Raw genomic sequence first — 19,960 nt, 5'->3', positions numbered from 1 at the left:
AATCTGCAGTCTGATTATTATTGTTATACAATTAGTGCTGTTCTAAAGCTTCCTCTCATCGTTCGATTATATGATGATAAATCGACAAAGTCCACTGGTAGTCAAAATTGTATGACATAACAGTTATAGATAACATCATAATAAGCAGTTTTTTGTAAGTGTAGAATACGTAACTGCAGTGACATCGATATAACGTACGTAACGCAAAAAATCTTAATCGATTTACACAAATTGTAAAAATAATAGCCTTCTAACGTGTAAAGAACAATATAATGTATTATCTTGTACATGCGTTTAAATAAAAATCTTAAGTTATATTTTAGGCCGTTTTTAAAGAAATATCAAATAATACATAATATAGATACATTCTAAAATTAAAAATTTAATTTAAAATCTAAAAAGAATAGGTGTTTACTACCCGATATAATATTTAAAAATATAAATTGATGGGTAGATGGATAGAAAATTAAACCTTTAATACATTTCACATTTAATGTAAAACAGCTAAATTTCTATGAATTTCTTGGTGGTATACTCACATAACAACATCTTAATAATTTACCATCGGTGTTTGGCATGGATTTTACTATAAAGTTTTATAATTAATTTAACACTGTAAGAATCAAGCCAATGCAAAATTTACAAAAGCACGTGTCATATATTAATTATAAATGACTTACTTAAAGAGTTGCAAGATTTATGTGGTAAATTTACTTGGTTTGAATAATCTATTTAACAAGGTAAATTTACTACACAACTTGATTATGCAGTAATCTCTAAATAAAAATGAATAAATATATAACTTGAATATTCATGATCAATAAATATAAGAAATAACAAATCATTAATAAACAATTCACTGGCATTCATTCAAAATTTACATAGTTGACAAATTATATATCTTCGGTGCGTAACGATCGAACTTGACGAAATGTATTTACATATTGTCATACGTAGTGAGATAATTTTGTTTTGTTTTTTTCTCTTTACTAAAATTAAATTAAGATATCTTACATAATAGAGTTTTTAATTAAATAAAGATCAATTAAGTATTTGAAATTGAAATTGAGAATAGCGTTAAGTACATACTTTTAATAGGAACAAAATTAATAAATAATAAGGATATGATTATTTGTAAAAATATTATAAATAAAATGTCTATTATAAATAATTTATAATGATAATAAAATAGATTAATATTAATACAACTAGAACAATACTTCAACGATACTTCACAACTAGAACAATAATCCAAAAATTGTATTAACATTGTATAGGTAGTAATTCAAAAATATTGTTATTATCTCATTTAATGAAAAAATTAATAACATTCACAAATGATTTCGTATTGCATGTACTTATTACTTAACATATTAACATGAATATAAGCTACGTCCTACGTTTAATATTTATAAATTTATTGTGATTTACAAAAATATCGTTTATCATTTAAGCTCGATGTAGGCAAGTACCCTGCAATGTATATTATACTTACCTATATAACTATTTTTTTTGATTAATCAATTTTTTTAGACTTAATTTTTTAACACCTTAAATATCTGTAATTTTACATAGGTAAGTATTTCATTTGATGTTAGCATAATATATTACATATACTAAAAAACTTATTGTATTACCACAACTGATTATGCATTCACGGCACACATGACAATACATTTTTATATCAAGTTGTAGTTGGATAACAATAGACTCAGCAGATTATTCCTATATTCAATAATACACGTAATTGATACATCTTGATTAATTATGTAACGTTAACGAAACATTTCATACACTCTTATGTACTCGTACAATCTTGTGACATTTAAAAATTCGGAAAAGAATCGATAACATTTTTGAAAACATCGTTTTTAATATTAAATTGATAAATTCTATGATGAGCTTCACTGTAAAGTCTTAAAACTTTGTTAGGTTATGTATACACATAATTATACATTTTTTAAATTAAAATATAAAAGTATACAGGGTGTATCAGATAGAACTGACTAAAAATAAAAATAAAAATAAAAATAGGTATGCTAATAAAACGTACAACAAAAATTGTGAAAATTATATAATTAATAACTAATTTAAGAAATATACTCATAATTAATATTGAAAATAATATTGGAAAGAAGTTATAACGCTTCGAAGTAATTTACGCAAAAAAATATTGATATTTAAAAAAATTCTAAAAAATAAACTAATTGATTTAGATAAATATTTTTACCATCAAAATATTTCTTTTAATTAAATTTATAAATTGGCTATTTTGAATTTTTCCAACAAAAATTTAATCAAATTTAAATTTTTTTATTTGTACTTTTAAAAAAATGAAATTTTTTTTATATTGTACGTGTAGCGTGAGGGTCTCTTAATAATAAACAAAAAAAAAATTTAAAAAAATATTAATTAAAACAAAAGTTATTCTAAAAGTCAGTTCTATCTGTTACACCCTGTATAGGTTATGGTATAATAACTAAATTGTAACACAGTTACAAACGCTCTGAAATTATAAACTTATATTACCACCAACTACCAAGAGATAAATAATAATAAACTAATAATATTTTCAAAAACTATTAATTTGTTTGTTAATGGATATATTGCCGTGATACAAAAATAAAATAGACATGTGTCTATAATTTTGAAAAATTGTATTCAATTGGCTAAAACAAAATCTCTCTACCACAAAAATATATTATTTTAATAATAGGTATACATACTATATTACATGTGCTTCCGTTATAAAATCAATTTCTTCCTCGTTTTGTTTAATTTTTTTTAACATGATGATAGTGCCAGATTAAATTAGTAAATCTCTAAACTATAGGTCCATTTTAAAATTCAATATGGGTTGTCAGGAACTTTGCGGGATGATGGATTATTATCTGGTTTTGATGAATAAAATGATAAGTTTAATATGATTTGTTTAACTAAGTTGGAATGTTTAAGAAATCCTCGAGGAAATCCTGGAGATTATTTTTCTTGACAAGACAAGAATTAGAGATGTAAAACAATTTTACGGTTTCCAAAGGCAAATCGGCATGAAGATTGAAACGTCTTTAGACTGGAAAGTATTCCCATATTTGAATACCATAGAAGCACGTTGTTCTGATAAAAAATCAATAAATTATAAGTTGATATCTGGTAAATTTCTGGATCAAAGAAGTGAGTAAGACAGGTCTGGATTTGACTGATTTTTAAATGTTAAACTCGAGTTAGCAATTTGTCAAACGATATACCAATAACTTGAGTTACTCAAGTATATGATTTTCAAGGTGATTGGAATTAAGATGTTATTAAATGATACTTTAGAGAGAGAGAAATTCCGCAGAAAATATTATAAATTTAATTTAGAAAAATATATATTAATAACTAAAAATGTTAATATTAAATGTTTAAGGTACTTATTAACAAATATATATTTCATTTAAAAAAAAAATAATAATACATAAGACATTTAAACCACATTTTTAGCTGGAAGTTCAAAGTTAAACTAAACCAATAGAATAGACTGAAAGAGCAATTTATTAGTCGGAACCATTTGAAAATGTCATATGTATATAAATCAATACACAAAAAGATCATGTATTGGTCTCTCATGATGAAAGTATCTAAAACAATATATAATTTCATATTTTATGTTACAATATGTGTACCTTATAGTATAAACTTCTGTTTGACAGTTATTGACGATTTAAGATTTAATTAATTTAAATCGATTAAACGCTTAAAGTATTTTAATTAACTAGTTACAATCTAAATACTAAAATAATAAAATCTAAAGGAACTTATTCCTGATGGAATTGTGTTAAATGAAATGTGATTAATTTGGTTTCATGAAAATAATTAAATTCTGTACAAATATTATTGTGTTGGAATTATTTAATCTATGTTATTCACAATTGTATATAGTAATCACTAATCAAGTCATATTTGTATTAACTCATAACTGTGTATCTATAAGTGTAATAATTTTTTTCAACTTCTTGAAGTGTACCTATGTTTTATATTATCATTTATACATAGGTATAATACCTATTTTGTTGTCACAAAACTCGTCTACCAACAAATTTGATTATTTACAGTTATATTATAATATTACCGTTATTAAATTGTATTTATAGAAATAAGTATTGTTATATTGATTCATATATTGTGTACCACATATATACTTTAACGATTATATAAACATGAAAAATCTATACATAGCTTTTATACAAGACCTTTGGAATTTTAAAGTCAAATACTTATTTTTTGTGATAATCTACTGTTTGTATTAAATTATTCTAGTAAGTATATAGCTATATATATATAGGTACGTCTTGTATATTTTTAAACAAGCAGGCCTCATGAGTAAAATATTATAAAGACTTATTCATTCTCAGATCATAAATCATAGTTATTTTTGTTTTCTTTATTATGAGTATAATTGATATTTAATGCATTTATTTAAATGTTAAACATAAAATTTTTAGTTTTTAACTGGCAAGTCAAATAAATAATACAAAAATACTTTTATAATAGTTTATTATTTTTCTACCAATTGGTCGGGTTGCTGCCAATCAAGAAACAAAAACATGTCAGATGTCAATTAAAACTGGTATGAAACATATTTACGGGTATAGTATTATATATAGTTGGTCCATAAAAAATATTATTCCACACTAGAACAGTTAATATTAATAAGCACCTATCCTTGTAACATAAACAAGTTACACGGACATTTAAATGTATTATATTTTTAAAAATCAATTTGAGAAACAGAGCAAGCATATACAGTGTTTTTAACTGATGTAAAATATGAATTCGTGTACACATTCACTTTACTAGGTTTGCGCTTTTTCTTTACGGGGGACCGAAGTGGTATTAAGTATAGTATATTATACTGTTGGTTTTGACCATTAAACTTGGTAATAAAATGTATGTAACGTGCCCAGATGAAGATTTGTACCGAAGGAAAACGTCAAATACGCACATAACAATGATATACCTACGGAAAAAAAGGGATAATAATTTCTGGAATTATATACTTGTCTCGCACACTACTCTCAGCCAGGGTTCGGCTCGGTGTCATGGGAATTATATTCTGCGGGATGACATCTCGATAGGATAATACGATATTATTTCAAATTTTTAAGTTCGATTATATTTCCTTTAAAATCTGTTTGATCGATAACTGATGATAAAAAAACATTATTATCTTGTTGTACTGTTTCCCCGAATAAATGATTTGGATATTTTTAATGTTATAAATTAAGTCAATACACATATAATATAAACGATAATAATTCATTCAATATAAAAACGTATGTGTTATGGTTGACTATAATGATTTCCAATCAATAGCGTTTCAAACAAATAATATAATATATACTATCGAGTATCGGTCGTTTGTACGATGAATTATTGTTTCTTATACAAGGTCTAAAACTAAAATTAAATTCGTTTAAATAGAGTTGTATCAATTTAGAAAAAGGTCTGACATACACAATTATTAAAATGAATAGGTACAGTATCTACAACGTGAGTCATACCTACAGCGTACTTTTAACCGTCAACCACATCATCACTGAATGTCAAAAATACAACCAGTATCGAAATCAATTTCATATATCCGAACAAATCTGTCAAGCACTTGAACCAAACCCACAGGATGTAAAAAACTTAATTTTATTCTTAAAAAAAAGACTATGAGCATAATATTATGAATATTACAACAATAATATGTATACACCCGGTACCTACCAGTATAGTAATTACTAAAGTTTTATCAACAGTAGGTACAATAAGTTCCCAATAAAACAATCGTATTTTATACTTGATCGAATCGATTTTGTTCGTCGATCGACGGATGATGATCGATGATCGGCGCTGTATGTAGGTACTATGTATAGCCGCAGTCTTGTTAAAAAGCGCTTTTCAACCTATGTTACGTGTACAAAAATGGAATGTATCATTAAATATATATTATATAGGTACCTATTATTTGGTACATTGGCGAAATTCCATTAAATTTTAGCAGATCCAAAATTTTTATGGGTTCAATAATCGTAATGACAAATTAAGTCATATTACTCATAATTAAAGCTAATTGCATTGCTCGTGTGTACTATAGGTATCTTTTTATATTTGATGACAATATGACATAAACAAATATCAAAATCTGTAGGTACCTATATATTTTAAATACCTACTATATGTGCTGTATATCTGCATGTACTATGATACATTATACATATAAAAATATAATATTTATATGAAATTAATTAAAGTGATGATGGCAACATTTTTAAATAAGTTTAAAAAATATTCAACAAGTCAATGAAATATAGTGGATATTGTATTTTAATAGTTATAAAGTTCAGCATCAGCAGGTGCAAAAGCACATCATTGCATCTGCAACATAATACCAGGGGGTGCAAGTGCACCGTCGTGCACCTCCGTAATTACGCCACTGATTTGGTATATTCGATATCAATAATAATTATTGCACATATTTATATGTATAAATAAAAATAAGAAAAAAGTTATTTGACCAAGTGTTAGATGGTTAGATGAAAATTTTCCAATTGCCCAGGTGGTACGCAGATATAAAAAGGTTGAGAACCGCTGTTGTAAAAGATATTTTCAAAAAGTGTTCAAGTTCAGATGATACAGATATACCATTGTTTTGAAAAATGTTTAAAATACGTACTTGACAATACTCGGCAGTAAAGAAAGAGTATTCGAGTACAAATAAAAATACGTATTCAAATATTTGATTTTGAATACAGATAGGTAGGTGTGCATTTGAATATTTTTATATAGCCGAGTGCTTTTCAACACTGACGCTATATTATTAATAATAGGCCTACGATAATTTCAAATGTTTTTTGTAAACGGTTTTTGTGAAGAAAAAAAAAATTATACAATATTATTGAAAACTGTTCATATAGATCCGTCGCGTCAGAATATGACGTGCGTGGTAGGTACGCGGCGAGCAACACACACACACGAGGAGCCGCGTACGGAATAATTGGCGCGCGTGTAAGGTAGGTTGCGGGGGTCGAACCCCTCTCCCGGCCGACGCCGCCGTGGCGGTCGCGACGGTTGCCGCCGACACCGCCGCCGTCGCGTCACCGGCAATCCGTTCACGAGCTCGTAGGGTCCAGCCACCCAGTCGTCAGTCGATCGTTTCGCTGATACGTCGTCCGGCTGTTCGTTCGCGCTGCCTTCCTCCGTGTTATCACTATCCGTTTTCTGTCGATGATTTTTCTCTCCGCGTGTTTTTTAGTTGATCGACAGTCACGGTTGGTTTATCACCGTTGAACGGTATTTTCGGTTTTTTTTGTTGGTTTTAGTGTTTCGAATCGGTTAGATTTATTATCAATATATGATAATATTATTTTGTCGATCGCCAAACAAAATATTTGCCACAAGCATAACACCGAAATTTACACGTCGTTCGGATCGTGCGATCCCGCGAACACATAATAATTACCCGGAGTGTTTTTTTTGAACACGCATTTACGTGGACTACGTATGCGATTCGTTTAGAAAACAGCGACAATAGATAACTACAATATAAATATTTATTGGTTATTAATTATATTATAATAACAATGAGCCCCGTTTACGCGATATTATTGCTGTGTTTTGGCGGCACGTTGGCCCAGCCCACTGGTGAGTGTCTAATTTCATATTGTAATAATAATTATATATAATTGTGTGCCTACACCAATTTTCTAATGACGTTCGCGTAGTGTGCCAATAAAAATAGGTTTGACGATGTCGTATAGTTTTTGTCCGTCGCGATTGGTTAGGTGTCCGCCGCGTATCGTGGGCATTCGCATTTCGACCGAGATAACTGAGAACCAGCCCCTCCCCCCAAATCAGATTTTTAGCAACGGTACAGAACAAATCCAAGCCCCGAACATTTTTCTAATATACCTATGTAATAAATAGGTAATTATTTGCATGGACGGTGGGCCCAGTATCGTTGGTCTTTCTGACCCCCTCCCCTTTTGGGGTCCCTTCTCGGACCCACCGATTCACGAGGTCTCGTTAGGTCTTCGAAAATCTGTTCGATATAAAATTTTGATCGAGCGATGAATGATGATCATTCGAGTGGAAATATTTGCTTTTTCAATCTCCGTTGAATGTTCAAAAAGTGTTATCGTGGTTCACAATACGTGTACGTAGGTAAGGTAATATACCTGGATAGTAAAAAATCATTAATGACAATAGGTATTTTTAAGGAATAGTAGGGTAGGTCCCCTCCATAAATGATTTATTTACTACGGTACACAAATTTGAAATTTCCCGACGTCCGCCGTACCTAGGTATTTTGTAGAAGGAAACCCCGAATGAAACTCAAAATTATTTACCTATATCGCAAACATAATAATGTACACAAATTATTTTATATACATATTTACAACATGGTAGGCCGCTATTAGAATCTTGTTAGTTGTCAATACGGGAAAAAAAATGTATTTTTAACCAAACAGGAAACGTAATTACCTATTAGTCAATGAGACATTGACCATATTATTTTAATTTTTTTTTTTCATAGTGACATTAAAATTCATTGCTGGTACATGTTATATTATCATTCAAAAACATATATTGGTACACTTGAGGTTTTTATTTCATCTTACAAGTTACATAATGCCTAGTACCTACCTATGTAGGTATACCTACTGTTAAAATGTTTGGCGGGAATACAAATGCCTAAACACCTGGCCATATTAGGTTTTACGATTTATAATATAATAATAGTAGTTATCGACACGTGCGTTAGTCGTTTTCCCGCGGTTTTCGCGTGTGCTCTGTTATTATTATTGTTTTAGTGATAATATAATATATTATTTTCTTCCAAGTGCGTAGTAAAAATAAATACAAATAAAATGTTTCCTTGTGTATAGGTAACGTAATTATTATGTCCAATAAGTAGATATTATTATGCAGTTTCGATAAATGTACACTGTACCTACCTATATTCCTTATTAGCTATATGTAATTTAAGTGTGAATATAATCCTACATCTATATAGGTGTGAATTTCGAGAAAACTTGAAGAACGTTAGATGATGTAATTCTGTGCTGATTACAGGGGCGGTGGGTTATGCAAAATATCCGATGGCTGTCTAATGGGGTAAAACATCGGAACTCGGGATTTGGCGTGTGCGGCATGGGTGAAATTGATGGTTCCTTATAATATATTATACTATATACTTCTGGTATTATATATGTATAGGTACCTACAATTTATTATTATATTATATATGAGCAGAGGTATGATTAACGCCTCTCCACTACATACGTGGAATTCAAATTTTATCCGTTACTACCTCAGTTACTTCAGCGAGTGATAAACTGATAAATTGGCGGGGCCGCACCGAAACACGTCTCGAAAAATTACTTACACCACATTCGTTACATCTTTTCGAAATATAATAATAATGCGTTCAAGTGAAAATCACTGCTGAAATGTATTAAGTTGTTCAAACAGAATTATCTGAAATACATTATCTGATTAAATTCTTTTCATTTTTATTTTTTTGTAGTAGATATCATGTAAGCGCCAGCAGGAGCCAATGCAGGAGCCCATATTAATATTTTTAACAAGTAGTTGTAGACTAATAAATTACCAAATATTTTGAATTATTTTTCGTTGGATAGTAGGCGCAGTGCCTACAATTTTAAAATAGGTATTAATGTTATATCCTTATGCGGTTTGTATGGTAGGTACTGACTCAGTGGCATAGCCAGAGGGGGAGGTTTAGGTGTAGCCAATATCCTCCCCCGTTGGCCGTGTTTATTTACAAGATGTATATAATGATATAGGGCAAAATAAATTATATTACAATATGACCATACTCCTATACCTAAACATAACTATCACTATGTAATCAACATTTGACATAACAATATAGGTATGCTCGTATTTTATAAAAGTATAATGTCAAAGATTGATAAAACGAACTATGATGATGTATGCTGTTACCATATGGTTTATAGTTATTTGATAATTGTTTACCACATTTATCATTTTCCAATCAAGATAGATAAGAATATTGACATCAATATCATTGCATTTATACTTAAATATTAGTATAGACAAATACGATATATTTTTTTATAGTTATATAGTTTTATAGTTTATTCATGGTTTATTTTTTCAATAAAGTTGTTATTTTTCGGAACACTCCCCTTGGAAATTTCTGACTACACTCCTATAGGGTACTGTTGTAGGTATTAATCTATAATTTGGCTATAGTTTTTTTTCAATATTTATTGATAATATATGGTTTGAACCTTTGGATGTCTCATTTTAAGTCTCTTCTCTATTAAATAGATAACTGCATTAAGTACTTAAACATTTTAGTGATTAGAGAGTGACTTAATTTATCATTCTCTATAGCTTTAATTTAATTTTAAGGTCATTACCTACTTCTTATTTAATACCTAGTCTGTAATTCTATGTCTCATTATTCTAATCATTATATTCATGCATTTGGGAAAATTAAATTTAACAGATGGAAAAAAAAATTTTTTTAAGGCGAACCCGCGGCAACATAGGCCATTGGGTTTGTGTGTGGGGGGAGGGGGGTACGATAGGAGTTATTTTGTATATTTGTCAGTAGGTTTTTAAGTGGGTAGGGTTGTAACACGTGTTTGTGTATGTGTGGCAATAGCTAGGATATGTTGCTAAAAATCCCGGGTGGTCACCCATCCGGGAACTAACAACTGCGGCCGATACGTACGCTCAGTGCGTTTCCGCAGATTGAGCGTACGACCGCGCCTCACCAAGCCACTGTTTAAAATTTGTACCTCACAAATTATTGATTGTTTAAAACCACTTTTAGTAAAACTACAATAAGTTTAAACAATCCTAAATAAATAAATTTATTAAAATGTTCTTAAATGTAAATTTAAATACATATAAATGTACCTACTGTTTCTTTGGATTTTATTAAGAAACTGTTATTAGAGTATCATGTAGACTTTCGAATACCTAATTCTAGAATATTCGTGAAAAAATATGTTTAAGAGTATATCGCCATATCGGTCGACAATTTAAGTCAAATATGTTTGATATCTTATAATATGCATACTTACCTATTTAGCAAATATGTTGAACATTTTTTTTTTCGTTCAAAAGGATATGATGTACTACGGTTTTCATCGGATAATCGCTTATGTATACATACTGAGCTAATTATTCACCAAGCCCCAACTATACCAATGACAAATATACTGTATTCGTTTAGCATCATTTGAGTATATGACAGGGGTCCTCAGTCCCCACTCACTTGACTTATGGATGGTATTATATTGCTGTAAAATTCTAACATACCTTAACACTAGTATGATAACATATGTTACATAATATGTATGATAATATCCTCTCTGTATATTTGGTCGATTTCGAAGTAGGATATTGCTTGAAAAGTTTACCTATATCGAGTGTCGTATCTTTATAGGTATATTAATGAAATACATAATTATGTTTAATATTGTAATCAGAATGGTCGAAATGTTTTTGTCATGAGGTCGGCTAAAGGAGGTGACATACCGAGGAATCGGGGAGTTTTGACACATTTACCATCAACCGTGACCCAGGCCTATATGTGAACACCTATTTATTTTGTTCTTTTCTTATATCGTAATATATACCTATATAATATACAGATACCCTGCACAGGCACAGATCATCCGTAAGTACTTCATCAATCACCGTCTTAACCCCGACAACTTCCTCAACCTCATATACTCTAGCCCGCAATACCGATGCGGTGAGGAAAAAATCGCTTGGGAAATACATCAATAATTAATGTAGTTTCTTTCTTCAACCTTCCATCTATTGTCAACCCAGTCGACATTTCTACTTCAGAATCTTTAGTATTTTTCATGACATTTATTCTTATCATTATTATTATTTTTTTTTTTTTTGGTGAGAGGGAGATGAGAGAGATTAATACGACGAATTAACCATGGTGTGCGTTTCTGCGAATTTCCCTATAAACACACATCGACTATGTTCCGGTATGCGCTGTTCCGTTTATACAATTTTAAATTTTCCTTTTTGCGTCTAGGTCTGTTATTATATTCAATCATATTATGCATATAAACCATCATTTATAAAACTATATTCAATGAGCTCGCATTATCCCCGACATTTATCACATATTAAACGCAGTAATTAGGTTTTAATATTATAAATTATATTAAAAACTAAGAATTTCAACAACGATTTAAAATCATTTCTTTTTATACCTCAACAGCATTCCTAAAGTATTCCTAAGGAATAGTGACAACTTGCAAATTTCATTGGTTTTCATTTTCATATTTTGAAATTTACAAAATATTTATATACATAATATTTTAAGTGTTCACATAGTTTTGATTTAATTATATATTTGTGACACTATATATAAGGTAATATATAAAAAAATCTTAATCATCGAAATTTGATCAAACCGGTATTTTACTGAATTGACGTTCTTAATTATACTTTAATTCAAATTTCAATGAATAGATAGTAAAAACCATTATTCTACATAAAATGCACATATTGCACATTATATTATTATAATATGTCTATATGTGAATAAATATATATATAATACCTACCATATATTTGACAAAGTATGTTAGTACGACAATGTGATATTAATAATATTTTCGACTAAACTAAATATTTTATTTTGACATATGCCTGACGAAAACTTAAGTTACATTTAGCTGTTTTGACATTAATAATATTAGAGCGTGTGTCCCGAAGGGAGTGCGAATCGTATTTACGTTTCAATGCACCTGTGAATAAACTGCATATCTATCATACGAAATCTTAATCTTGCCAATGGTGTAATACGAGGTATAATATTTTACAATTCTGAAAATAAAAGTTGTTGACGTTATTTATTTTTGACTGTTATGCTTATGAAGTTACCGAAACCATTAATTTAATGATGCGTTTTAAAAACTTTTTGCTGAGTTATTTTGATTGAGCAGTATTTTATTTTATTTTAGATTTTATAAATATCAATATAACATTATTCATCAGAAATTAATTTTAACGATGGTGTTAATCTTAAATATTATAAAATATATAAATATAATGACTTCCCATTCACTTAGAAATATTACTCATTTATAGGTAGGTAAATTAATTCAATATTATTAATATGTTTTGTAAAGTTGATTGTTGTATTTTTTTATCTACATTTGACAAACTATTGAGAGAGAAGAGACTTATCATAGAATTTACAAAGACATTTAAATAGTAGATATCATTATATCACTCCGATTAAATACATTTATGGTTACTTTAGAAAATTTCTTTGGAGTCCATAAGAAATAATTTTAAATTATTTATCCTTAGGCAGTGGTTAAGTGACTGTTTTGATGGATTGTGCTAAGAAATTATACCTTCGTTATCTAAGTTTAAACACGACCCAGAATATTTTATGCCCTTGATTGAGCTGAACTGTCTGTTTTTCGGTTAGAAAATATAAAAAACTTTATGTGATGTACATATTATACATATTAATATAGTTCACTAACGAAGTTCATAAGTAATATTAAGCCGCCATCCACAATACTATAACCACTAATTAAAAAAAAAAAAAAAACTATTGTGCTGTATGTAAAAACTATCTATATTATTTAATATAGATATAAGAACTCGTCTTTCTTTATTTATTTATATTATGATTTGATGAATAACTTATGTTTGGTTATATTTTCGTTATGATATTTTGAAATGTCCACAATTCGTTAAAAACTTTTGCCTTTAGGGATATAATAAAACACGCCTAATTCGTGTTAGCAGATAAAACTGGGCTGATATATTATAAAGTATAAAATACTTTTGATTAATTTACTACGTACGTTTTATAGCGGTTATAATGTTATATCATAGGCAGCCAGGCAGGTATTATATAAAATAATATTACGTAGATAAGATGTATATACGAGGATGTATATGTATAAAAATGTTCTATGAGCGTATTAAATAGTTTATTATAGTCCATTCAAGTTTATAAATGTAGTTATTTAGTAAATAATATGATATAGGTCGTAAAGTCAAACACGATATTTTAAAAACGACGTCCCTAGATAATTTTAACATATATATAATAATTAAAAACAAAATATTTCTATTGCCTATTGTATATATTTAAATATAAAAATATAAAATAGAATCTTTAATGACTTTTTAGGAATTTTGATATTTTCCGTAAGGCTTTTTTTCCAAACAATCAACCGAGATAAAATCGAATTCCGAAGGAAAAACCTTTGATTAAATCGGTGAAGGTGTCGTCGAATGTCGTTTGCTTCCTGCCCTCGGGAAAAAGATTGGCGCTACCGTTGACTACGCGCAGCTTTTGGTGAATTACATTTTAATGCGGCTAAAACTTTCGCAATGTACGTTGAACTTTTCCTTGTTTACGCGCGGAAAATCCGATTACTTATTTGGTGGATTTTATTTTGAGTCTGCTGGTTTTATTTTAAATTTTTTAAAAACATTTTATAGGAACACGTGTTTAAAATGGGTAGAGTGAAACCTATTGATGCAACCTTTTGTTTTCGTGTAAATCGTATATTACCTATACAATGAGCAATTTACTAGCAGCTTGTATTATAATTATTGATAGTAGTCTCCATCCCATTTAAACTTACGATTCGGGTAGAAAAAAGATATTTCACATATCAACTTAATAGTATTTTGGAATTAATAAGCACGAATTTCAATGTTTCTTTTTTAGTTAGTATTAAGTTTAACATAATTATGATGGTATCATCTGCTATTTTAATTATATTAAATTGGTATAATACATTGTATAAAATATTGATTGTATAAACATTTCAACATACTTTAAACACAATTACTTATACAGTTATCTTTAATACCTACTATCATCTAAAAATGTCAAGTGTAATATTAATGAACACATTTTTTTTGAAAAATAATGTTTTATATATTTTTGTGAATTTATGATGATTAAAAAATTAGTATAATTATATTTATAATTATAATTATCAATATTTAATATAAATCCAACCATCGGCTGTTATGTCTTATGCATTGTGGCCCCATTTTGTTTATCCATCTATTTTTATATATTGTTTGTAAATATACTATCATTAAATCTGATAAGAAATTACGCATCTCTTTTAAGTGCCAAAAAACGCAAGTCACTAAAAATATTTGTCATAAATGTCACAACAGAAAACTTAAAATATTAAAATAGAAATTCCTATCAATTGTTTCTAACACAACGCATGAATGGGTATCGGATATCATTAAATATTCTAATATTATTCTGTACTGAAATTAATATATTGTAATCCAGTCAAAAAAATGCAATCCTAGTTTACATTATTTTAACAGTATATTACCTATTATAATTCATGGTCATAAATAATATTTTAAATAGTCATTGCCAAATTCTATATTAAATTTTTATTTTTTATTTTCAAATTTTTTCATCAGTTTAAAAATAAAAATAGTATAATTATTTTCAAATTATAATTCAAACTCGGTGCTTAGTATTGTTATTTATGTTTCTATTTTCTATTGAAAGTAGCCTACATGATTGTTTTAAAGCTATATTATATAATATATATTAATGTTAAATTATTAATTTAAATATATATATTTATATATATTTATTATTAATTAATTTCTCATTTGTGTGTATAATGTATATAACCTATATCTTAATTAAATACAGTCATACATTTATTAAAAGTAGATATATAAACTAAGAATTATGAATAGTAATAATTATATTATAAACCTCAACCTAAACGAAAAAATGATTTATATTGATCATACCTAGTTAAATATGATCTAGACTATATAGTAGTCTGTTTATTTATTTGTATAGAATGATTAATATGTTAATTCTGTGCTTAAATAAAATTAGGTATTATAATTTACTTCCATTCTAAAAATAATTTTCACTATAGTATAATATTTGAATATTATTTGAATATAAACAACACTTTTTATAAGTGACTTCTATATAAATGAATTAACAAGCTATACTTGAATAATACACTAAGTACTATAGTGTTTGCGGTCAAATCTATAAAGTTATAACTATGTCAGAAAATTCCTCAGGTGATTTTGTTGTCCCACTACTCACTATATACAAAACCACGGAAGCTATAAGACATCGGATTCGTTTAATATATCTAAAGTTGTTATCCTTCAATATAACATAGCAATTTTAAATTGTTTATAATAAAACATTATATTATTAATTTGTTTTAACAGCATTTATTAATTATTATACAGTATAGACGCACAATTGGAGCATATCAATGTATCTAGAAATATATCACTAATATCTACAGAATACCAATTTATTTTATCATATACTACTTGCACAGCTCATCTGAAATGCAATATATTAAGCTGCACATAGGTTCCTATAAACTTTAAAAAAAGAAAAAAATTTACCTTTATAGCTGTTTATTTATATTCTTATTGCAATGTTTATTTCGAAATTTTGAATTGTTAATATTGTAGTAGATGTGCATTTTAATCAATGGTACTAGGTATAATAAGGATTACTTTAATTTTAGGAATTTACAAATGATGCAAATATATTTCCTTTTCTAATATTACGCTAATATAATTTTATAATTTTTGTACAGATATAATTTAGTATTCAAAATATTCCTCACATCTATATATTGAAGTCCTTGCACGAATATTAGTAACTAGATAAAAAAAATGTTATTTTAATGTATTGTATATTTATATTATGTGCTTACCGGCCAATCAACTATAATGGTTATCATTGTATCAAGTTGGACAAGTAGCAAAATAATTATCTAAAACTCAATGTTTAAAACTTGAAATATAAAGGTGCAAATCGAGGCAAACCAAACAACCACGTTACATTAGTATGAAAAATATACACTGAACATACAACATAAAAAAACATGTGTACATGTGTAGGTATACTCGTATACAAACAAATATATCACGAACATAATATGGACATCTTTTCAAACGAACGGATGTGCAATAATATTTCATCTCGTTATCAATCAGATAGTTTTAATCAATACATTTAAAGTAAAATTAAATAATTAAATACTTTTTTAAATTCCTTTATAAAGTAATAAAATCACAGACTGCAACGGTTGGTCTAACTTAAGATAGTATTCGACGTAAATGTATTGAATCAGTTGGTATCATATCTATAGAATTGTGTGGCTTATAATTTAATGGGCGACGTAAGAAATAAGCCGTAACAATAATTATATGAAATGTAACACGGAAATCATTATTTACACTCGCATGGTAATGATCAATTAGACAGATGACTATATCATTACAGCGTTATTATTGGCGCTTACAAATCATTTTACCCACTGAGAATTCATGTCATTTATGAAAATTGTGTCCAACTAAAAAAACATGCGATAAATACTTAAATATTACATACACAAATTAATGGAATGGTTAAAATACGATAACTTAACAGATGAGTGGATACAATCGGCGAGATTTATTTTGTCGTTCATGTCGATGTTATGGTTAGGCGCGGAAGTTTCGATTTTCCACCCAAAGAAAGTATGAACCTTTCGACGTTATCATCAAGTCCGTTTTCCGATATTTTTCTTATTATTATTACATCGTTTCCGGAACCCGTTATCGGGTGTGTTCCGTGAAAGTTTATGAAACCTTTCGTCCTCGCTTTCGTCATCCGATCGGATTACCCCGACTACATGAGTTAAAAATTACTGTTTACTATGATAAATAATATTATGTTTAAGTTTTGTGCTTTTAATTTAATTTAACTTATTTTGACTCTAGACTAGTGATTTGGATTATGAAATTTAGGCTAAACGATGTGAAGTGTGGTGAATGTAATCTTTAAAATTTCAAAAAATTAGATTCAGGGTTCACAAAAAATATCTAAAACACCGTAAAATAATTAGTTATTTGGTTAAAATGTGCCCATTATAAAGTTTGACTGGTTTGAGTAAATCAGCTGTTGTTAACTATATTTTTCAAAATGTAATTACTAATTATAAACATAACACATATTGACTTAGAATATTCGTATATTTTTAGTACAAATGTTTAGTGTATTGTGTGGTTTAGGCCGCTAATGCATCTTCAAGTTTGTAGTACCTATAAGTAAATATGTTAAAAATAAATAAATTTAAAAAATTTAGTTTAATTACCAGATAGATAACGCTTAGGATTTATCGTTAGAATAAATGTTACAATAAGAACAAAATGATGTACCAGAACATGACATCATAGTAAAGAACCAAATTGAATTTGATAAAATTTCATAGATTTAGAGTTTCGTGGCTAAATTATATGTTTTGCCTCTATGTACATAGGACGAAAATTATGCTTAACGTCTCCCTTAGAATATTTTTCCCCTGTTTATTGTCGTTATACAATATACATTTTATCATAGGACTTACTTTTATAAAATACGGTCGGTCTTGGGGATGAAAATGCGTCTCGAGGGATGATTAATTCGTTCTGACATTTCGAACAGTTATTCGTTGTCGCTGTCGTTTCTCGCAAGTTTCTCCGAGTTATGATTCATCGCCCCCCTTTTCGTTTGTCCAATTTTTATCCCGCCAAAATATTTTTATTCTCAAAAAAGCCGCCTCCATCGCCACAGTTTGCGTACGATTAATGGTCGTAAGAGATGGTTTTAATTAAATTACACTGTCTAGTCCTTTCTACGAGGGCGAGGATTTTTCTACACTGTCAAAAGTTACACTACTATGTAGCTTAACCAATTTCAAGGTGTTAAACGTCCCGCCGACACCTCCATTGTACAAGATTACCGCTCATAAAATGTTTTATTCAATTTATTTTAATTTTGATTGATTTTTAGAAATGAAAATAGGAACGTCTTTTTTCCTTAATTAACGCATTGTTTATTTGATTACCTATATTTACAAATGATATAATATATACCTAACAGTGTAGTTTTTTTTTTAATTTTATGAAAGTTGATTAAGAAAGTGACACCAAAACTTTGGCTTTGATTTTTAGATTTAAAGTTAATTTTATCATAAATATCTTTCTATTATTATCTGAACATCCTTGAAATGTATGAATAATTCTTTTTTTTTATTGTGTTATTATTTTATTTTTAAACAATGTTGTATTATTCAAACGAATTCATTCCACAACGATAAGAATATTTTATTTTGATAAATATATAGGTATGCAATACATACATACTATAATATAATATGTAAGTAGTAAGTACACGTCACAGTCAATAGAATAAATAACAATACATTCATGTATTTTGTGTTTTCTATCTCATTATTCTCATTACAAATTTCTTGTAATACCATTACGTCAATAGTCTTATCAAATCTCGTGATAACCTAAAAATCGTTATGGTTACTGACAGTTTCTTCCTGTTAGAAATACAGAATTACAATAATATTGATGATGACTAAATTAGCAAAGACGTATTGAGATAATCCGATAATAGTAACCTTTAAATATAAACAGTTTAATATCAATACATAGTTACTTTGAATGTTTTTATACAATATATATATATAATAGGTATTTCTTAACTAGAAAAAAACGTAAAAATTTATTTATTTAAATTTATCCTAAATTATTTAATGTACTCTTATAATTATTTAAAACATAAGACGATACTTTTTTTTATTTATTATATTCGAGCAAATACCTTAGATATTATTTATTCAAAAAAATATTATCAAATTAGGTACTTGTAATTTTCCAAATAAAAATATGTAACAAAAATTTCATAAATTGTTTTTGTAAATGTTAATGAAAATGTCCAAGATTGACTTAACAGGTCAAAATCATCAATCTAGTTTAATTAATAAATTTGTATTTAGTTTAATTCAATATAATCAAAAATCTAATTTAATATCAGAAAAATTTACATCTGAAACATAAGAAACTAAACATAATATGA

The 19,960-nt window shown here is 28.0% G+C and overlaps 1 protein-coding gene across 6 annotated transcripts in view; it reads left to right on the top strand.

Moving 5' to 3' along the window:
• Window positions 1-7,152: 7,152 nt before the first annotated feature.
• LOC107164333 (very low-density lipoprotein receptor-like) overlaps window positions 7,153-19,960 on the top strand; it is an 85,959-nt gene continuing 73,151 nt past the window's right edge. For 4 of the 6 annotated variants that reach the window (XM_089221461.1, XM_089221460.1, XM_089221459.1 and 1 more), the window contains exon 1: window positions 7,154-7,668. In XM_089221461.1, coding sequence (XP_089077587.1) covers window positions 7,608-7,668 — 61 coding nt within the window. In that variant the 5' untranslated portion in view covers window positions 7,154-7,607. Of the gene's footprint in view, window positions 7,669-19,960 lie in introns of all 6 variants that reach the window. The other 2 variants (XM_089221462.1, XM_089221458.1) reach the window with 1 other exon arrangement.

Source organism: Diuraphis noxia, unplaced genomic scaffold (assembly GCF_037042655.1).
Source record: "Diuraphis noxia isolate RWA-SAM2 unplaced genomic scaffold, SU_Dnox_SAM2 contig0002, whole genome shotgun sequence".
NCBI lineage: Eukaryota > Metazoa > Arthropoda > Insecta > Hemiptera > Aphididae > Diuraphis > Diuraphis noxia.
This window is presented reverse-complemented; position numbering and strand designations above follow the sequence as displayed.